This window comes from Rhea pennata, chromosome 12, assembly GCF_028389875.1.
Source record: "Rhea pennata isolate bPtePen1 chromosome 12, bPtePen1.pri, whole genome shotgun sequence".
Taxonomy (NCBI): domain Eukaryota; kingdom Metazoa; phylum Chordata; class Aves; order Rheiformes; family Rheidae; genus Rhea; species Rhea pennata.
Genome location: NC_084674.1, coordinates 17,245,587 through 17,263,968, shown reverse-complemented (window position 1 = coordinate 17,263,968; position 18,382 = coordinate 17,245,587). Strand labels below are relative to the sequence as shown.

Sequence of the window (18,382 nt, the reverse complement as noted above, 5' to 3'; positions counted from 1 at the left end):
TCAAACAAACCAAGATACTTTGAATACTGAATGCGCTCAATGTAACTTTTCAAAATCCACCAACTTCACACTTTGACCTTACTCTGGAAACAAAAGCACTCAGAGAATTTTTAGGTATTCATCAAAAACCCTGAACTCAGCTATCGTGGTGTTGACCGTAAGGGAGGATAGGACTTCACTGCAAGTGGGTATCGAAAGAAGATGAAGTTACTGCAGCATGGATGGTCATATGAACCATGGAAATCAGCCTAGGACTGTGGGCATTTACACAGGCCTCTAGTCTGCAATGAAGTCTAGCCAACTTAAGTACGCATATAAGTACCTTAATTTAAAACTACTGCTGATAAAGATTTTACATTACACTTCAGTGTGGTTGCAATATAGATGGATTGAAGTCACTCCTGGGGTCTATAATCAGAAAAGTTTGTACTCTTTGAGACAGAGGTAAGTTCCTAGACTTCCAAAGGCCTATCCCCTTCCACAGAGTACCCAAGAATGCCAGTTTTTCATCAGGAAAAGCCAGTGTTTTAAAGACAAATGTTCACTACAATTCAAACACAGTGGATGTCCTTCAAGAGAAAAAACAGTCCTTTTCCTGAGCAGCGCAGAAAGCCATCTATTAAAAACAGAGTTCGATATCCTGTTGCAGGGGTCTCTGAGCTCATTTCAACCTGCTACAGGTCACTGATTATTGCTCTAATTTTCAAAAGATCCATTCCCTTGCACAAAAGGCAAGAAATTCACTGAATAAAAGGTGATGGTCTTTGCTTAGGCATACATGACAGTAAATCATTTCACTGCATAGCCCATGCTGATTCTGAAGTCCTAACTCAGTTTTGATTCAGGCACTTTTTTCAGTGAACCTGACTTTGATATTAGCAATGGGTAGCAAGGGGCTGAGACAGGGCTTTGGCAGTTCTTCCCTGCCGCTGAATACCTGGGCAGTTTCTTAGTTTCCTACTCTGTGAGAAGCTACTACACAAAGAGAGAGACAATTCTGTTGCTTTTTTTTTTTTTTTTTTTTTTTTGAAGCAACAATAAATAGGTCACGAGCAGAGATGTAATCTTCTCTCTCATTCTTGCTTTAAGCAAGGCATGTAAATTTAAAAAATGAAACCAGTACCAAGGAGACAGGAAGCCCACATAGAAGACAAAACATTAACATAAAGTGTGAAACATGTTTACTGTACATGAGTGTTTCCTCATCCAGTAATGTAAACAGCAATTCACATTAGACTCTGAGATGCCCATTTCCTATTGTGCTCTATTTCTGGGGGGCTGACACCACATTCACACTACCGTAGAAACAATACAATTGCAATTTCCAAAAGGGAGGTAAGTTAAAATGAAAAATTTTTCATGCAAAAAAATGTTACACTGCATTGCAAAATGTAAATTCACACAAAACAAATTTAATTATCTGAGTCATATTCTGCTCTTTGAATCCTTCCCTTTCTATGCATGCATGAGCTGAAACTGGATCTTTGTAAGTCTCTATTAATAGAAAGAAACCTAAATATGAATAATGAAATAAAAAAGGGGAAAACTCCTGTACTGAGACAACTTAAAAAAATAATTACAAGACTGTTTTTCAAGTATCAACAAATCTATCACAGGTCTTCTCATAACTGGATATTTTATTCTATATAAAATACCTTCTTCTTGAGTTTCAGAGAAAGTTCTATCTTACATTTCCTTCTGTCAAAATAATATTCAGAACAACTTTTCCCTTTGGTTTAGCTTCTGATTAAGTTGTGTCATTTTATCTTTTCTTTTTCTATTTCACTATAAGGCACTTTTAGTTTCCAGAATAAAATATTCTACATTTGTATCCTATGAAGTCAACAGCAGAATTTGTCAAATTCATTACCTGCCAGATATGAAGCAAACAAACAAAAAAGACCTACCGAGACACAAATATAGACATATATGTATAAACACACATAGACAGACACAAAAGATTTTTCATATAGCCACAGTTTTGATCCAAAACATTGTCTATGAAGTCCACCACAGAATTGCTCTTGATTTTATCTGGGAGATGCTCAGAGATTACAGTATTTGAAAGCAGTGTAAACGTCTAAGGTAATATATTTAGATGACAGACACATTCAACTGCTTACTGTGACTCATCTAGGGCCAGTTCCAACACTCACTCCAATATTTACTGACTTGAACTGCTGACAAGACTTAGAGGCAAAATATAAAAGATTAATTGATTAATCTCTCATTTTTAGTCAGTAAGATTGTAAATACTAGCAACAAAATCACTCATTATCTCTGATGAGCTTATACTTAGGCCTGGGTGACAAGAGAAGGTGTATCTTTTTATCAGAAGCAAAGATAAACCCAAACAAATATGAAGATTTTTGCCATTTTGTCTTCACAAAGAGTAAATAATAATAGTAATAACAACAAAGGGTCTTAAAATATAACCTAATCAAAAGGAGGTTTGTCACTGGAAGTGGAAGATTTGCACAATCTTATCAGTAGTTGGTCTGTAAACCAAGACGCAGCAAAGCAAACCAATCAAAAATATTCTAATATATTTAAGAGTGACAGAGATGGAAGCAATTAAATAGAGCAGGTTCATCTATATGAGAAAAGCTCCCTGCCCAGCTGCTCCCAGCTGCTGCATTAACATGCACACCCCAGGGGTTATGAAAAGTGCATCGATGTACCAGCACATGGGGCAATGAGCTGAGTGTGCCAAGAAAGAGGGGAGGCAGCAGGCACCAGTGCCAGCAGAGCAGGGGTCCACAGCAGCAGCAGGGCAGAGAGGGCTGGAGAAGGGATGTGCAGTGTGCAGCAGAACAAATGGCTTCAGCAACTGCACAGCAAAGCAACCCGTGCTGCTAATTGTACTGTCTGTAACCATTTTGGGCATATGTAACCACATGTACTTCAACACCACAGTGACATGATCTCCAGAGGTCCCTTCCAACCTTACTGATTCTATGATACCACAGGGCAGACTCACCCCTCCTCACTGACACCAAATGAAGAACAAAGAAACAGCTGTGCTGCATTATCCCAGTTCTGTCAGTTGGACCTAGTCTGAAAATAAGTTTAACCAACAACATAAAAAAAAAAAAAAACCTTGATGATCAAATCTTAGCACATTTCTTTCCAACTCAAAACAAACTCTACTTCATGCATGAAAAAATAAGAAAAACAATGCCACAAAATGCTTATGCTCACAAGAGCTACTTGTGGGAAGTACCTGGTGTTCTAGATGTATAATGGCTGAAAGATGCTGAAAGCCATGCACAAATTAAAGGTAAATACTGATCTACATTTTTGCTCTCGTTGAACTTGTCTGAGCATTTCCTGACAAAATCTAGATGGTAATGATAATTTTTAGAAAAGCTGCCTCCAGCTTAGATTTCTATGTTTATGTGTTTCAGAAAGATATAAAAATTTAGACTTACACCTTAAAATTGTACCAGAGAGGGTTCAAGCTGATCACATGGTTGGCCAATTGCACAACTTTCCATTTGGAACTTGCAAGCTAGTCAGCTATCTGGGAGTCCTGAGACTGACAGAGTAAAAGTGTAAGATAGACGAGATCCAAGGAAAAAACATCAGATATATCAGTTATTGACTGATACTGACTCAGTCCCAAACTGAAGAAGCCCTTCAGAATGTACTCATCACTGATTTCAAACACAAATCGAAAGGCAGTTCTGTAAGAACAAATTGCATAACCTAAGCCTTAAATCACAGCATTTTTCTATTGAGTTGCCCTTGGATGAGGAATAACCCTCCAAAGGGCAAAGCTTATGTCTTTGTGTAAAGCTCAGTTATGCTCTCCACCCTTTGGATAACTGCATGGGGTGATTTGGATGTAGAAGATGAGGATGAAAATTCTCCTCACTTTACTCATTTGATAAAGAGGGGCTAAATATTGCAGACTAATATCATATTTAAGGAGTAAAACAAGTCTGCAACACAGCAATCCAATCAAGCTGGACTAGGCAGAAAGCACGGCCATTGTGGTATCCAGCTACACACCAGTGAAGTCTACATAAGAGCAGGCTGTGATCCATACTATACCCTAAGCCTTCCGTAATAGAATGATTTGTGAGAGTTGCACTGTGTATAGGTCTAAGCTATCCCTTTATTTTTATCATCATCATCTACTTTTATTCCACTCTGGTTCATAAATAACTGTTCTAGCCATCATTTGATTTCCTGTAACTTCAGTGGAACATGGTTCAGGATTAAAAAGGGGATTCTTAAGGTGTAAGCAGAGCACCCCGTTTTCATGTATATTGATATCAATGACTCAGGACACAATCTGACAGCTTGTGTTTCTTAAAAATAAGCAGTTCTGATATAAGCAATGAAATGATAAAAGGAGAGATATGCACTATAAACACTTCACAATATCCACCAGGAAAACAACTATGTCTTCTTTCAATCCTTATCTTTATCTCAGGAAGTTATGACAGTGGTTTATAATTAGGTAAGACCAGGTATTGACATGGTATCCAGAAAATTGAGACCAAATCAGTGCCAAGTAAGACTGGATCCTTAATCTAAACGTTACTCAAAACGAGATCTACTTCAGCAGTTACAACTCAGCAGACTTTTACATGGAGCACTGCATTTGCTAGTGGGCTATTCGCCATTGCCCACTCAGGCTCTGCCAGGCTCCCAAGGGATCTTAAAGAGAGAATCCCCACTAGACATGAACAAAAACCAGTTGAATAATACAGTACCCCAAAACACAACCATCATAATTCAGAGAAGCAACAAATCAGCTATCTTGTATGGGTCAAAGGTAGTTTTGTGTGACAGTTTTGGTGCTCTGACAAGGTGCTGGATTGACAGATCTCAAAGTTAAAAGCCTTTGTACACACACACACAGTTTCCTTTGTCTTGACCTACCAGAACCACCTCAGGCGCTTCTTCTCCATTCCGCATTTGTTGCAAGCTGAGGCTACCAATTAGTGCCCAACATGATAGCGACTCCTGTGTGCAGACACCTGTCAGTTAGCTGTTGGGCTGAGAACAGCAACTTGCATCACGGTCCAGTCTGCTGGCAGCATGTATCAGTGCTTTTGAAACTGCATATTTTAAGGGTCCCTGAGCCATTTAGAAAAACCTATGACAGGTGATTTTGTATTTTGCCTTGTCATAAATAATAAGGTTACATTTTCTTCATAGATCTTTTGATTTTTTCCTTTGGGAGACTTGTGGGCTTTAAAGGCATTAATTTCTATTTGCCAAGCTTGTCTTTATAAATGAGACATTCATTAAATTAATGTTAAGTGATGAGCACTATAATTAGGACACATTTAAAATGCAGTGCATCTAAATCAAAGACTACCCAAGATGTTCTCCTTTTTGTTAAGATATAATTCAAAGGAAGCTTAATGTTTAGTTTAAAATGAATGTTATTTTCCAACTACCTCTTCCAATGTACAGACCAAGGAAACATCAGAAACTGGCTCCTTCTAGTTGACATTTTTTCATATGCTTTGGGTATCATGTCTCTCACTGGCTATTATATTAATACTTAAGGAAGAATACTGAGTTTACTGTGTAATTTTGTGCTGCTGCTAGCAATAGAGGAAGGAAGGAAAACAAAGAAATACAAAATAGTGGGTCACATATAACTAACCAGGGCTGATTTAGGGAAGGAAAATGTGATGTCACAACTTTGATGAGATGTTGCCCAGGTTACAGCACTTGTGGTTTGTTTCACGAGGGACAGAGGCTCATTGAGAACACATTAGTCAGACACAAGCACCCTTGAGGAGGTATTAACTAAGGTAAATGTAAATACACAAGAGATATTACAACTTCAAGCCAAGGGCCAGATTCATTCTCCAGTGGAGACACTTCAACAATGCACTTTTTCATTTAAGACCTGGCTGCCTGCAGTTCAAAGAATCACAGAACAGCTGGGTTTGGAAGGCACCTCTGCAGATCATCTAATCCAACCCCCTTCTCAAGGAGGGCCATTACAGCATGTTGCTCAGGACCATGTCCAGGCAGGTTTTGAATATCTCCAGGGATGGAGAACCCACAACTTCACTGGACAACCTGCTCCAGTGTTCAACCACCCTCATAGTGAAGAAGTGTTTTCTTATGTTGACGGAATTTCCTGTGTTTCAGTTTGTGCCTACTGCCTCTTGTCCTGTCACTGGGCAACACTGAAAAGAGTCTGGCCCCATCCTCTTTACACCCTCCCTTAAGGTATTTATGCAAATGGATGAGATCCCTCCCTGAGCCTTCTCTTCTCCAGGCTGAACAGACACAGCACTCTCAGCCTCTTCTCATATGTCATATGCCCAAGCCCTTAAATCATCTTTGTGGCCTTTTGGTGGACTTGCTCCAGCAGGTGCATGTCTCTTGTACTGGGGAGCCCAGCACTGGACCTAGCACTCCAGGTGGGTCTCACCAGTGCTGAGCAGAGAGGAAGGATCACCCCCCTTAACCTGTTGGCCATGCTCCTCCTAAAGCAGCCAAGGATGCCTTTGGCCATCTTTGCCACAAGATTTTGCACATGACTGACTCACGTTCAGCTTGTCATCCACCAGAAGCCCCAAGCTTCTTTTTTGCAAACCCTGTAGTGATGCATGGGGTTATCCCTTCCCAAGTGCAGGACTCTGCACTTCCATTTATTGAACTTCCTCTCTGTCCATCTCTCCAGCCTGTCAAGGTCCATCTAAATGGCAGCACAACTACCTGGTGTATCAGCCACTTCTCTAGTCTTTTTTATCATCTGCAAACTTGCAGATGCACTGCAAACTTGCCAAGGCAGAACGCACTTGAGGGTGCATTAGGTCACACCATCCAGATCTTTAATGAAGATGATAAACAGTACTGGGTCCAGTATTGACTCTGGCTTACACTACTAGTGAGTGGCCGCCATCTGGACATGATGCTGCTGATCACAATCCTGCAACCCAGCTGCAGACTAGTGAAATTTTAGTCTTTGAATATAAAACTTGTGAGACTTACTTGGCCTCCTTGTCACCACAACAGAGCACTGGTAACATAGCATTCTCCAGCTCTGTACTGTAGTATCAGATGACACTGCTTAGCCATATCTAGTATAAGGCATCTCAGAGCAGGAAAGAGCCTACATTGTGCTGTGCTCAGGAAATACCTGCAGTCATAAGACCTAGCGCATTGCACTACTTAATGCCTTACCATCATCACCAGTCCATTTATCCTTACAGCATCCTAGTGAGGTAGGAGCTGGCATTAGCCCCTTCTCCTACATAGAGAATTGAAGCACAGGAAGTTAAAACGATTTGCTGTAATTTATGCAGAAAATATGTGGCAGACTTAAGACCAGTTCTCTGAATTCCTACTGCTAAAAGACAATGCTGCCATAAGAATAGACCAGCCAGAAACAAGTTTAGGTTGAAGAGAAGGTTTCTAAATGGGTGGGTGAAGGATTAGGGGTTAAAAGTGCCAGATGAGACTCCTTGTTATTTTACATCAAATAAAAGTATCATTTCATCTCACTCTCAAATAATTTAAAATAATTAAAGGCTTAAAAACTGACCTCAGTGTTCAGTCATACAATTCCAGCTGACTGTACTATCTGTCGTCTGGCTGACATCAAAGGCAATAAAGGTCACCTTTGCCAGAGACAACATGGGGAGAATTGGTTATGCATTTTGTTGCACAGCAACTTATTACTACCTATATCCAAAATTCATCACCTTCCTGTGAAAACTTGAAAACCAGAGCCTGATTTTTCTCTCAGTCACACCAGGCTGTCACGTAGGACCATGCTAATGGAAATCAAGGGACTCATCTAGATATAGCTGCATTTAAAACTTAGACCTTATTATTTCAGTTTCTTTCCCAAATCTGTACAGTAGTTCAGAAGTTTGTCCTTGAGTTTCTTTGCTTGACTACTGCCTTCTTACCTTGTCTTCTGGCAGTTCCAGCCTGGGTCAAACTCTCAACCATATGCCACACACAATTTTTGCAATTAGTGCAGGACATTTGTGGAGACACCTGTTAGTGTGCCAAGGATTCATCACTGAAAATGGGGCTCTGACAAATGCAACCTGCTTGGTGGAGAAACTGCTCAGCCCTGTGTGTTTACAGCTGTTCCAATTCTTGTTCTACTCCTTCTCTTCCGGATTTTCCTGTATTTTTCCAAAAGCATGTGGTAAATAAGTCAGAAGGGAAAGAACAGAGAAACAGGCAATGGTAAAAAGCAGGAATAAACAAAACTTAAGGAAAAAATGCAAAGCTAGAGTAAACTTAAAACAAAGAGGCAAGAAGTACTTTAAATAAATAATATAAAAATAATCCATCTTTCCAAATCATCCTCTTATTTGGCAATTTATTCTTTGTGCAACTCAGCTGAAAGAAATGGCATTAGTCCACAAAAGGATCTGGCCAGACGTAGTAATAAAACTTCCAGTTTTTATGGGCTACTTTGACATAAGGAAATTGCAGGGAACCTACAAGTGCTCATTATGACCTGGTAGCTGCAGAAGGTTACAAACAGGCTGGTTGTCAGAGCGCACCATTATACAAGCATTCAAAAGCATTACACTCTCTCTTAGCTATGCAACAACAGATTTTGATGAGAGCAACAAAGCATTGTGCTATGAGATGTAAGCTGATAGTCTGCAGGTGTGAAAAAAGAATTTATTTGCACATGTTTTTTGTCTTTATCTTTCCCTGCTCCTCTTTCTCCAGTTACCTTCTGCTCTTTATGCATATTTTTCCATTTCATCTTCAACTACTACACCAGTTGTTAGCTAATGCCAACAAAACAGATACCAACCTAGTCTGTCTCAGCGTGACAGCATCTATGTTATTTTGCTATGAAACATGAAGACAATAAAATACTAAAAATGAATACTTGGACAGACCATTTTTGTCACACTGTAGTGCCAAAAATTTGAAGTAAAGCTATGCGCCAGGAGTAGAAGAGGTCAGAAGCTTGATCCACTAGCTTGTGGCTATTAAACATTTTTAGTGCCAGGGTCTCCACGGAGCTCACAGACTGTGTGACTGTGGATTTAAGAACAATATCTTGTCTAAAGATCTTCGTTCTTGCATTTGGACTACTCCAGTCATATCATCTTCCATCCTATCTCTTCAGAACTGTCAAAAGAAATGGTGTTTTGATATCGTCTAAAGAAATATTCGTGCAAGCGTGTCGCAGAAAAGCTTTCAGTTGGGTACGCTGCTCAGCAGAAAGTGTTTCAAGCACGTCTGTACAGATCTCTCAATACAATCCTTTGTTAGCACAATATTTTTAAAAGAGTGAAACGCAAGGCTGGATTTCTCCAAAGGCTGATAGAGTGCTAGTGGGCTGCACACACCTCGTACCTCTCTTTCCACACACACTCCACCAACATCTAGGTGCAATACACAGTCCCTTCCATGAAACACTCCACTCAGTCCTGGCTGCACACAGCTCTGTGACTAACAGCCAAGAAGATACAGCATCCACCATATGCGATTACTAATTAGCCATGACACAGATGCAATAATCTCAATAATAGCACTGTGACATGAAGGACCAATAAGGAAAATCTGAACTAGCTTTTAAATAAGCAAAAGTGGCCGTATTCAAACTCCATTAAATCTAAATAGGTCAATATTACCTAAAGTCAAAGATAATAAGCCCACAGATCATCAACAGAACAAAAGACCTAGCCTCATCGTTCTTCATAATGTTCTAAGATGCCACTTTTTATCTCTTTAAAAATATGGTATGTTAGACATTACAGAGAAATATACTATGAAAACTACACACATGCTAACATTTATAATAGTGAAAAAAGACTGACATATTTGCAAATGTATGTGTTCTAGACTATTGAGAAGTGGTAGTGTAGTACAAGTTTTAATCAAATTTGCATTCACAATCACTAACTCAGCTTCCAAAACCTTAATGGAAAGAGTCCTCCGCTCCGCTTAAATACATCCTTCAGAGTCTTGATCAAGATCTAAGAAAAGAGGCCACAAAGTGTTGCAAGACTTTGCGTAAGAGCAGTAGGAAACTTGATTCGGATGTCTTTCTCTGAAACACATTACAGTTTGTTCAGGTAGAAGAGCTTAATGCTTGCTCATTAGCATCCTGTGTAATGGAAATGCTCTTCCAGTCTGGAATCTCTGAAAGCACTGAAGCGTTTCTCAGTATTCCTGTAAGCATCAGTTGCATCTCCTGCGTGAGCACAAAGAAAATTCTTTCTAAATATTCCCAGCCTACTTGTTTATACACATGATTACAGACATTGTTTGAATTCAGGTTTTGTATCCACGCACACAAAACCAAAACATTTTTGGCTTTGTGACCTACACGTCGGCCAAATGGCTCCTGTTTGCATCTGTGATGCATACACACTTTAAAGAAACATGGAAAGAGGAAAACAACACTATAGAAAAAAAAATGGTCTTATGATAAGGAAATGGTCAGCTACTCTTGGAGATCTGGATCCACTTTCTGCATTCATGCGCATAAGTCATTTTCATAAAATGACATTAATATCTTCTACTTTGGTACTATCTTCTGGGTGATATGGACTGTGGAGGAAGCAATCTCTTCTGCCAGTTGCTCATACAACACTTAGCACAACAGATCCCAACCTCAGCTGGACACTTGATGCAAGATGGTAAAAAGTAAATAATACATGTATTTATAAAGTCTCATAAAGCTGTTCTCACATTTCAGTAGGGATTCCTCATCTCACTCCTTTATTTAAGAGCATGGGTAAGTAAATATCTTTGCCAGTCTGGGTCTTCTACCATCTGTCAGCTTTAGGGTTTATTTTAACATTTGTGACCTGTAATCACCAGAAACCACAGATCTTTGCAATGCAAGACTTCAAACAATACAGCGCTAGGCAAGCTGAGTTTGTGCAAAAACAATTCAGCTCCCAAGAATGAAGGAACAGAAAGGAGCATGGGAAGTGATCTGAAAAAATACTTTTAAAAGAGTAAACATACTTGAAGTATTTTGTCCTGGAATCTGAGGAGTGTTTCTGTTCTGTAGCGAGAAAGAGAGACTTGGCCTATTTCAATGAAAGGTGATTTCATGTAATGACAGCCATTTTAAATGGCAGTTAGGCCATTTTACTTTGTCCTAAACAAACCAGCAGATTCACATTCTTTAACCAAATATGTAGTTTTAGTTGTTGTAGTCAGTCCATCGCCTGGCCCAGTCCTACATTCACCTTGCAGGCACAGTGTCTCCAAGTCTGTGATCCTCACATAAGGATTTTGCCTCCTCTATCTTGAGTTTTCTGTCAGCATAGTAACTCCTCATATAAAGTTCCTCAACAGCTGAGCTCTAACAAACAAATGGGGCAAATACTAAATTGCCTCAGCAAAATTCCCACTGAAGTCACTGAGAGATTGACGTGAATAAACACTAATTGCAAGCTGATTATTGGTTTTTGGATTCAACCTGGATTTAAACTGTCATTTTAGTGGCTAAAAATCAAAACTGGATTCACATACAAAAATTGCTCTTCACCCTTTCCCCCTTCAGGCTCACAGCCTGCCATCAGGCCATGTAGGCAACATCCAGATCACTACAAACCCCCTATGCAACTGCACACACATTTCAAGACTTTTACATGAAATTAGGTGCTGGATTAATGAAAATAAGCCATTATTTACTACCTGCTAATAATTAAGTGATGAAGTGTTCTTTGTAATAGATGCTGAGAGTCAAGTGCAACAATAAACAAAAAATAATAGCAATTTACTCATTTTCATCTACATGTTGAAAACCTTAGGCTAAATTCTGCCTAGTGAATGAGATAGGAAAGGGAATTAAATTAAAACCAAATTGCTTCAGCAAGACAGGACTCCAGCAAGTAGTATTAGTGGGTCTTTAAAGTACTGTGGCATGCAGACAGCAGTCACAAGGCACTGTGCTTTGAGAAAGCAGTTTGAGAGCCTAACTTGCTCTTTCTTACAGCAGCATTAAGAGCAGCCAGAGAAACCGATATCCATGGCATGCACTGAGTCAGTGCTAGCCTGTAGAGGTACTTGCAAACTCACATTCACTGTAACTATGCTGTATAGCAAGTGATGTGACACAAACTGCATGTCGGCTTCTCAATCAGTTGGGGCATAGCCACGAGTGCTCTGTGTACTGTCAGTCACTATGGCCTATCACAGGAATATTTGGCATTATTGTTATGTTATTATTAGTCATGATGCCTTAGCAAGGATAGTAATTCTGTAGCAATGCCCCCAGTGGGCACACTAGAGTTTGTCTTTGGAAGAAATACATTTTTGCTTTTCTATATGATCAACACAATTCCCTGTAATTAGTGTCTTCAATACTTCTACTTGTATAAAATTAGCCCCCCTGCAGAGCAAGGAGAAAAAGACGGGGGCCTGTTATGGTAGGCACTCTACAAACAGAACAAAAAGAAGGCCCTTGTCCCAAAGCAGGCATCACAATACTTAACATCTGGTTTTAAGAGGAATGTATAACTGTAAAGCTAAAATAACCAACAAGAGAAATCATAGAATCATAGAATTGGTAAGGTTGGAAGGGGCCTCTGGAGATCATCTAGTCCAACCCTCAAACAAGTGGCCCATACGGGAACTGAACCCACAGCCTTGGCATTATTAGCACCACACTCTAACCAACCGAGCTAAATCAATGTTTTACACTGGTATCAGAGCTGACTCTTCAAAGAGTTCAGGATCAGCTTTTCTGTCTCTCTACATACTAAACCAGTACATCTAAAAATCACTGTTCAGCTATCAATACATCTTCTGATCCATATTTAATTTGTCATCTGTGCTATTTACAATTCCTCCTTAAAAAGCTTGATAACGCAGCCCTTATGAAAAATAATGTCAAAATATTCTTGTATTACAATGATGCAACAAAAATAGCATAAACTGTTCTTCACAAGGAAGTGCTGTGATTTAGCCTTCATTTGTTTTCATTAATATAGCACTTCAAGTGAGTACAGGTCAAAACCACTTCAGAAAAGTGTCTATTATTAGCAAGCACCTTTTGTTCCTCAGCAGAAACAAAACATTACTGTTATATAACATATTCTGAAAAAATGTAAATCAAACAGAAGTAAGTAAGGTTTTTGAATCACAGTAGTTAAAGTTATTGTACAACCAAAATTTCTGCCAGCATTACACCGCTAAATGGTCTGCCTAGAACAGGTACACACCAGAGAAAAATATATTTTCCAAAGCCAAATGTCATAAACTCAAATTCAGCAATAATGTACTGCTCTGCTTCTTGAAACCCCACAGTTCAAGGTCACAGCCTCAACGAACAAGTTTAATACAACATTTCATAGTTTGTTTTCAGAAGAATTTAATCTGTCATGTGCTAATAGACAAAGACTTTACTTACAATGGACTGAAGTTCACAACTTTTACTTTGGCCTACAGACTATGATGGAAAAGGAGGATAGACACATCCAGAGCTCTAGCCTCAATCTACCCCAAAGCTGCACAGAGCACTGTAGCTGACTTCAGTGGAAGTTTGGTCTGAACTGAGACTGTAAGACACCAGTCAGACATTGAGAGAATAGAGTATCCTAAAAAAAAAAAAAAAAAAAAAAAAACACTCAGACTTTCTTTGCCATTCCAAGCATTCAAAGATGAAAATTAAATAGGGATGCCACCTCACAAACCACTGAGTAACACAAAAGCTGTCTAAGGAGAGAGGAGGAAGACACTGTACTTCTGCGTTCCCGGCTTTGTGCTAGGGAAAAAAAAAAAAAAAAAAAAAGTTCTGTACTGGCCGGGAAGTTTTGTCAGTGAGTCAAGTAGGCCAGTCTTCACCACTAGTGCTTCGTGGGAGAACCACATCAGAGAGGAAGACCACAAAAAGCAGAGCCCAAAAGCAAGAACTGTGCAGTGAGAGCTATGTGCAATACAGCTGACTGAACTAATTATTTTTTTCCTTTAATGCAGTAGCAATATACATTATACATAATTATACATAACATAAAGCAATTCCAACACCACATTGTAAAACATATTCCTTATTGAGAATTTCTTGCCCTCCATGATTCCAGGAATTAACTTTAGAAGACAAACACATTAATATCAGGAAATAAACCATTAGGTAAAAACCTTACAAACCGACTGCAATCTCTCCACGACCCTTAAATTTTGTTTCTTATTACAAAATGAACGTTACATATTGCAAATGTCACTACAACAATCTCCTGTCACCACAGTAAAATGACCAAGTAAAACTAGCCATGCAAAATCCATGACTTAACTGAACTCTCCATAACATTGGCCTATTATAAACTCATATCTGCAGTTTGGTGTATTCCTTAGTAATTTTCATTTTGTAACTTACACGTTGTTCCCTTTCATTGTGGCTGTACTTGTCCCAAATCATGTAGTTCAGCTGAATGATAACAACAGGCAGATTGCACATGCTATAGTTGGGGATACCAGTCTCACTGGTCATCAGGTTAGCATTTATTTCCCCTTTCAGTTGACATACTGCCAGTTTCTCAGAGTATACAGCATTAGATCTTAGTAGGGTAACAGGCGATCACAGTATCTGGAAGGCTTCCATTAGTACTCTGTGATGGGTCTCAAAGTAACTTGCTAGCTTTAGGAAACAGCAGGAAAATTTCCAGTTCATCAGCTCTGCCTAGTGATTACGAGACCAACATGAATTCAATGGAAAACTCCAGACAGCTGAAAATAGAATTAAGAAAACATACATTATGATACTCTCCAGCCAAAACATTGAATCATAATGCAGTGTTATTTACAAAAACAATTATAAAAACAGTATGTAAATCAAGTAGGTTGGCATTATTAACAACAAGACCATTACTACTTGCAAAAGCTATACTGCATCCCCACCTTTCCAGTAATACCCTCATTCATGCACCTCTATCTTGGTAGCCCTCTGACCTGATTAGCTGTTAGCAAGTAATTATGCATTCTGAAAAACAAGAAGTGTCTCAACAGAAAAAGTTAGAAGGACTGCCTGATAAAGAAATCCAACCGTTTTCACTGAAAACATGCATTCTTCCTCTTCTCTAAGCACCAGTTACATTTGAAAAACCCATGGATCACACCTTCAGCAAATGTAAATTGGGGGGCCCGCACTGAAGCCAGCTGTAGTAATTTACATTCATTAAAAACTCGGTCCACATCTTTTTCCTTTTACCTTGTTTCATTTCCTACCCACCCCCTCCTGCAAGCACATAAACCCTTTTAGCTTCATTTCACTGGCTCAGAAATGAGCCAACAGCTGCTTCTGAGGCAGACAGAAATGCTGCTTTTGGCTCGGCAGCAAGGTGTGCTTGCTGTAAAACAAGCAGCTGTCTTGCTTACATAGCCCACGTGGAGTGCCATGATTTAAACTCTAGCTCTATACAAAAGCATTTACCAAATTTTAAATACATCTCACTCTTTCTGGATTGTGAGGTACATGTATGTAAAAGGAGGAGGAAGGAAAGAGAAGAGTCCTTCCTATATGACTATATGCATGGGTATGTAAATCCTCACTCCACAGCATATGTAAAATTACAAAATTTTACTATAAAAATTTCAGCAAATTTTGCTTTATGACAAACTACCATGCTTATCTGTGATTTTTAACACCCACATTCTCAGTAGCAAAAACTCTTGCCTCAGGCTGATTTTTTTCACTTTTGTTTTCTTTGGAGGAATAATTTTTAGTTTCTAGGGACATTTTAGAAAGAAAACCTCCATGCGGTTTGAATCAATAACATGAGAAGAAATGAGATTTTTTTTCCCAATGCCAAAAAAGAATTCATATAATTTTCCTCCATATAGATTAAAAAAAAATGGTTTGGATTTCAAACTAGGTAAATCTCATCTGCATTTGCATTCAGGGAGGATAAATTTTTACAAGGAGAAAAGGTAAATATACAAATAACAAGCTCCGAAAAGTGGGCATGTGTTTGAATTGAATGTGTTTATCTCACCGAGGGGTGGCTCAGGATTAAATGATTTCTTAGCCTCTTTTGGTAAAACCCTGCACACTGGTTTGAGAGCTCATTTATATAGATAATGTATGAGCAATTTTACTGCTGAAGTTACACTAGTGTATGCTCTTTTGGAATCTACACAGTCCATTAAGTCTAAGATTTGGTACCTGAGTTACCAAGGCTACATAAGTAGTCCAGAATAAAACTATTGGTAATTATCACAGCTGCTCTGTTCTCTGGTTGAAGAAACTGTTCAAAAGCCTCAGAAAACACTTCATCAATTCCGAGATCAGAGTACTACTTCCACAAGTGTTTGCGCACAAATATGGCACCACAAAAGGGAACATTGCACTTTGCCGTCCAGACTACTACGTCGCCACTCTTTAAACAAGCGCTAATTTATCCAGCTATCTTTGGGCACTGTAATATGCAAAGAGTGCTATTATTTTAGGAATATAAAGTTTGCCATATTCATTCAAACCACCTATTCACCAAATCAAGAATCCAGTTGCTCTGTATATCATACACAAAGCCATATGCACTTAAAGAGCACTCGAAGATGTGTGAAATACATATACAACAACAAGAAGTAAATTCAAATAAGCACATTGCAAATAAACTAAACAACAACAAAGCCCCAGGCAGCATCATTAACTTTGTTCAACATTAACCACTGTACTAAAATATACATGAATAAAATTTCTAGTACTGTATATGTTTGGTTTGCTTTAATTGCAAAGCCCATTTATATTACTTATTTTTCAATCTGAGTTAACTTATAATTGTAATTTCCACAGGCATTTTATGCTAAGATCTTACTTTAAAAATATACATCAACATTTTGTTGGTTTCTCATTTTCATCTACAATATCCCTTTTCATATTTTTATGTGTATAAAACTTTATATAATTCTATAATAATTTTCTACAAACATTTTTATATGTGTACATACACAAATATATAAAACACCATAGTCTTGATAGCACACTGACATTGCTTTTTTCATGCTCTATTTTGCATAGCAAATGATCCAAGCCAACTGTGCTGCCCACACGCGAAACACCAGCGATGAACCAATGGTATACCAAGGAGGGAAGAAAGAAAGGGAAATCACTTTCATATTTATGAAGAACTGATAATATTCAAATCATCCACAATACAATTTAAGGATGTTCTTTTGAATAAATTATTAACAGAAATCTCCCATACCATTGTTGACTCTTTTTTCTTGTTCAGTTGCATAACCTGTGTTTGTATCTGAACCCTATTAGTCTCCAGGACTTCAAATACATTTTTCCAAAATTAATATCTAGTTTCAAATAATTTAATTATTATTTCTATTTAATTTACATCTGTAATGTCATAATGATTTACTCTACTTAATAACTCAACCCTTAATGTAAATATTTCTCTGATTATCTAGTACGCCTCATCTCTCTCCTGGGCTGCCAAGATATTAGTTTAACTTTTACAAGTTTTGTGAAATAATAGGTTGATAAGGGATTTACAGAGACAGCATAAGGCTCAGCTTAACTTGACAACAGGTGAAAGCACAACAAGCTCTTTCACAACAGCTGTGTGTTCTACAAACAGTAAAAAGAGGGATTTTTCTCTCACACGAGACAATGCGACAAATGTATTTAGGCCAACAAATACATGTTTGCAAAAAAATCTCACTAATGACATGTCTATTGATGATGCTCAACTGACAATAAATGTGACACAATGTGGTAAAGCTAGTCAAACCTCATTCATATTTAAATAATAATTACTACACTAAACTACAAGGCTTGACTCTGGAACCCCTCTTCTCACTCCTGACTTCAAAAGAATCCCTATTTACTGAAACAGGCCCCAAAGAGCCAATGCTGGACAAATGCCTTCTGTGTATTGCATTATTTCATGTTTATCATTGTTTATCAACAATTTCAGAGCAATATCAACATACCATATTAACATGCATCTAGTGAGTTAATCATTACAGCTTCCTGAACAGCAGCTCAACCAAAGACATCATGCTTTGCAAAAAAAAAAAAAAAGTAGCCTACTAGACACTGTAATAGTGCAAGCTCCCAGGGATTTGCTAAATGATTCTTAGAAAATTAATTTGCTATAAATTAACTTTGTATTATTTTTTATAAAACTGTTCTTTTAAGGTCTATTTTGGGATAAGATCTTAAAGCTTGATTCAGCAAACATGCAGCATTACTATTCACATGACACTGAGATGAACCAGAGCTTACTCATGTGATAAAGGCTGCTTGACTGTAGAAGTGACTGCAACAACTGTGATTTCCATTTTCCAAGGAGGAAAAAGAGGTTCACTGTCATTTAACCAAAGAACACACAATGGGATTTGCAAAACAGTTTAGCATGCAATGGTCCAAAAAAATGTCGGGAGTTCCCACTTTCGTAGCAGTTGACAGAGAAGTAGGGCGATGCCAAACACTTTTGAAAGA

The 18,382-nt window shown here is 38.4% G+C and overlaps 1 protein-coding gene across 5 annotated transcripts in view; it reads right to left on the bottom strand.

Moving 5' to 3' along the window:
- The window catches only part of PHF2 (PHD finger protein 2), a 101,912-nt gene that overhangs the window by 64,226 nt on the left and 19,304 nt on the right, over positions 1–18,382 (bottom strand). Inside the window, exon 2 of one of the 5 annotated variants that reach the window (XM_062585631.1) lies at positions 14,306–14,655. The exons of the other annotated variants lie outside the window; for them this stretch is intronic. Coding sequence (XP_062441615.1) covers positions 14,306–14,322 — 17 coding nt within the window. The 5' untranslated portion in view covers positions 14,323–14,655. The remainder of the gene's footprint in view (positions 1–14,305; positions 14,656–18,382) is intronic. 5 annotated transcript variants of the gene reach the window in all.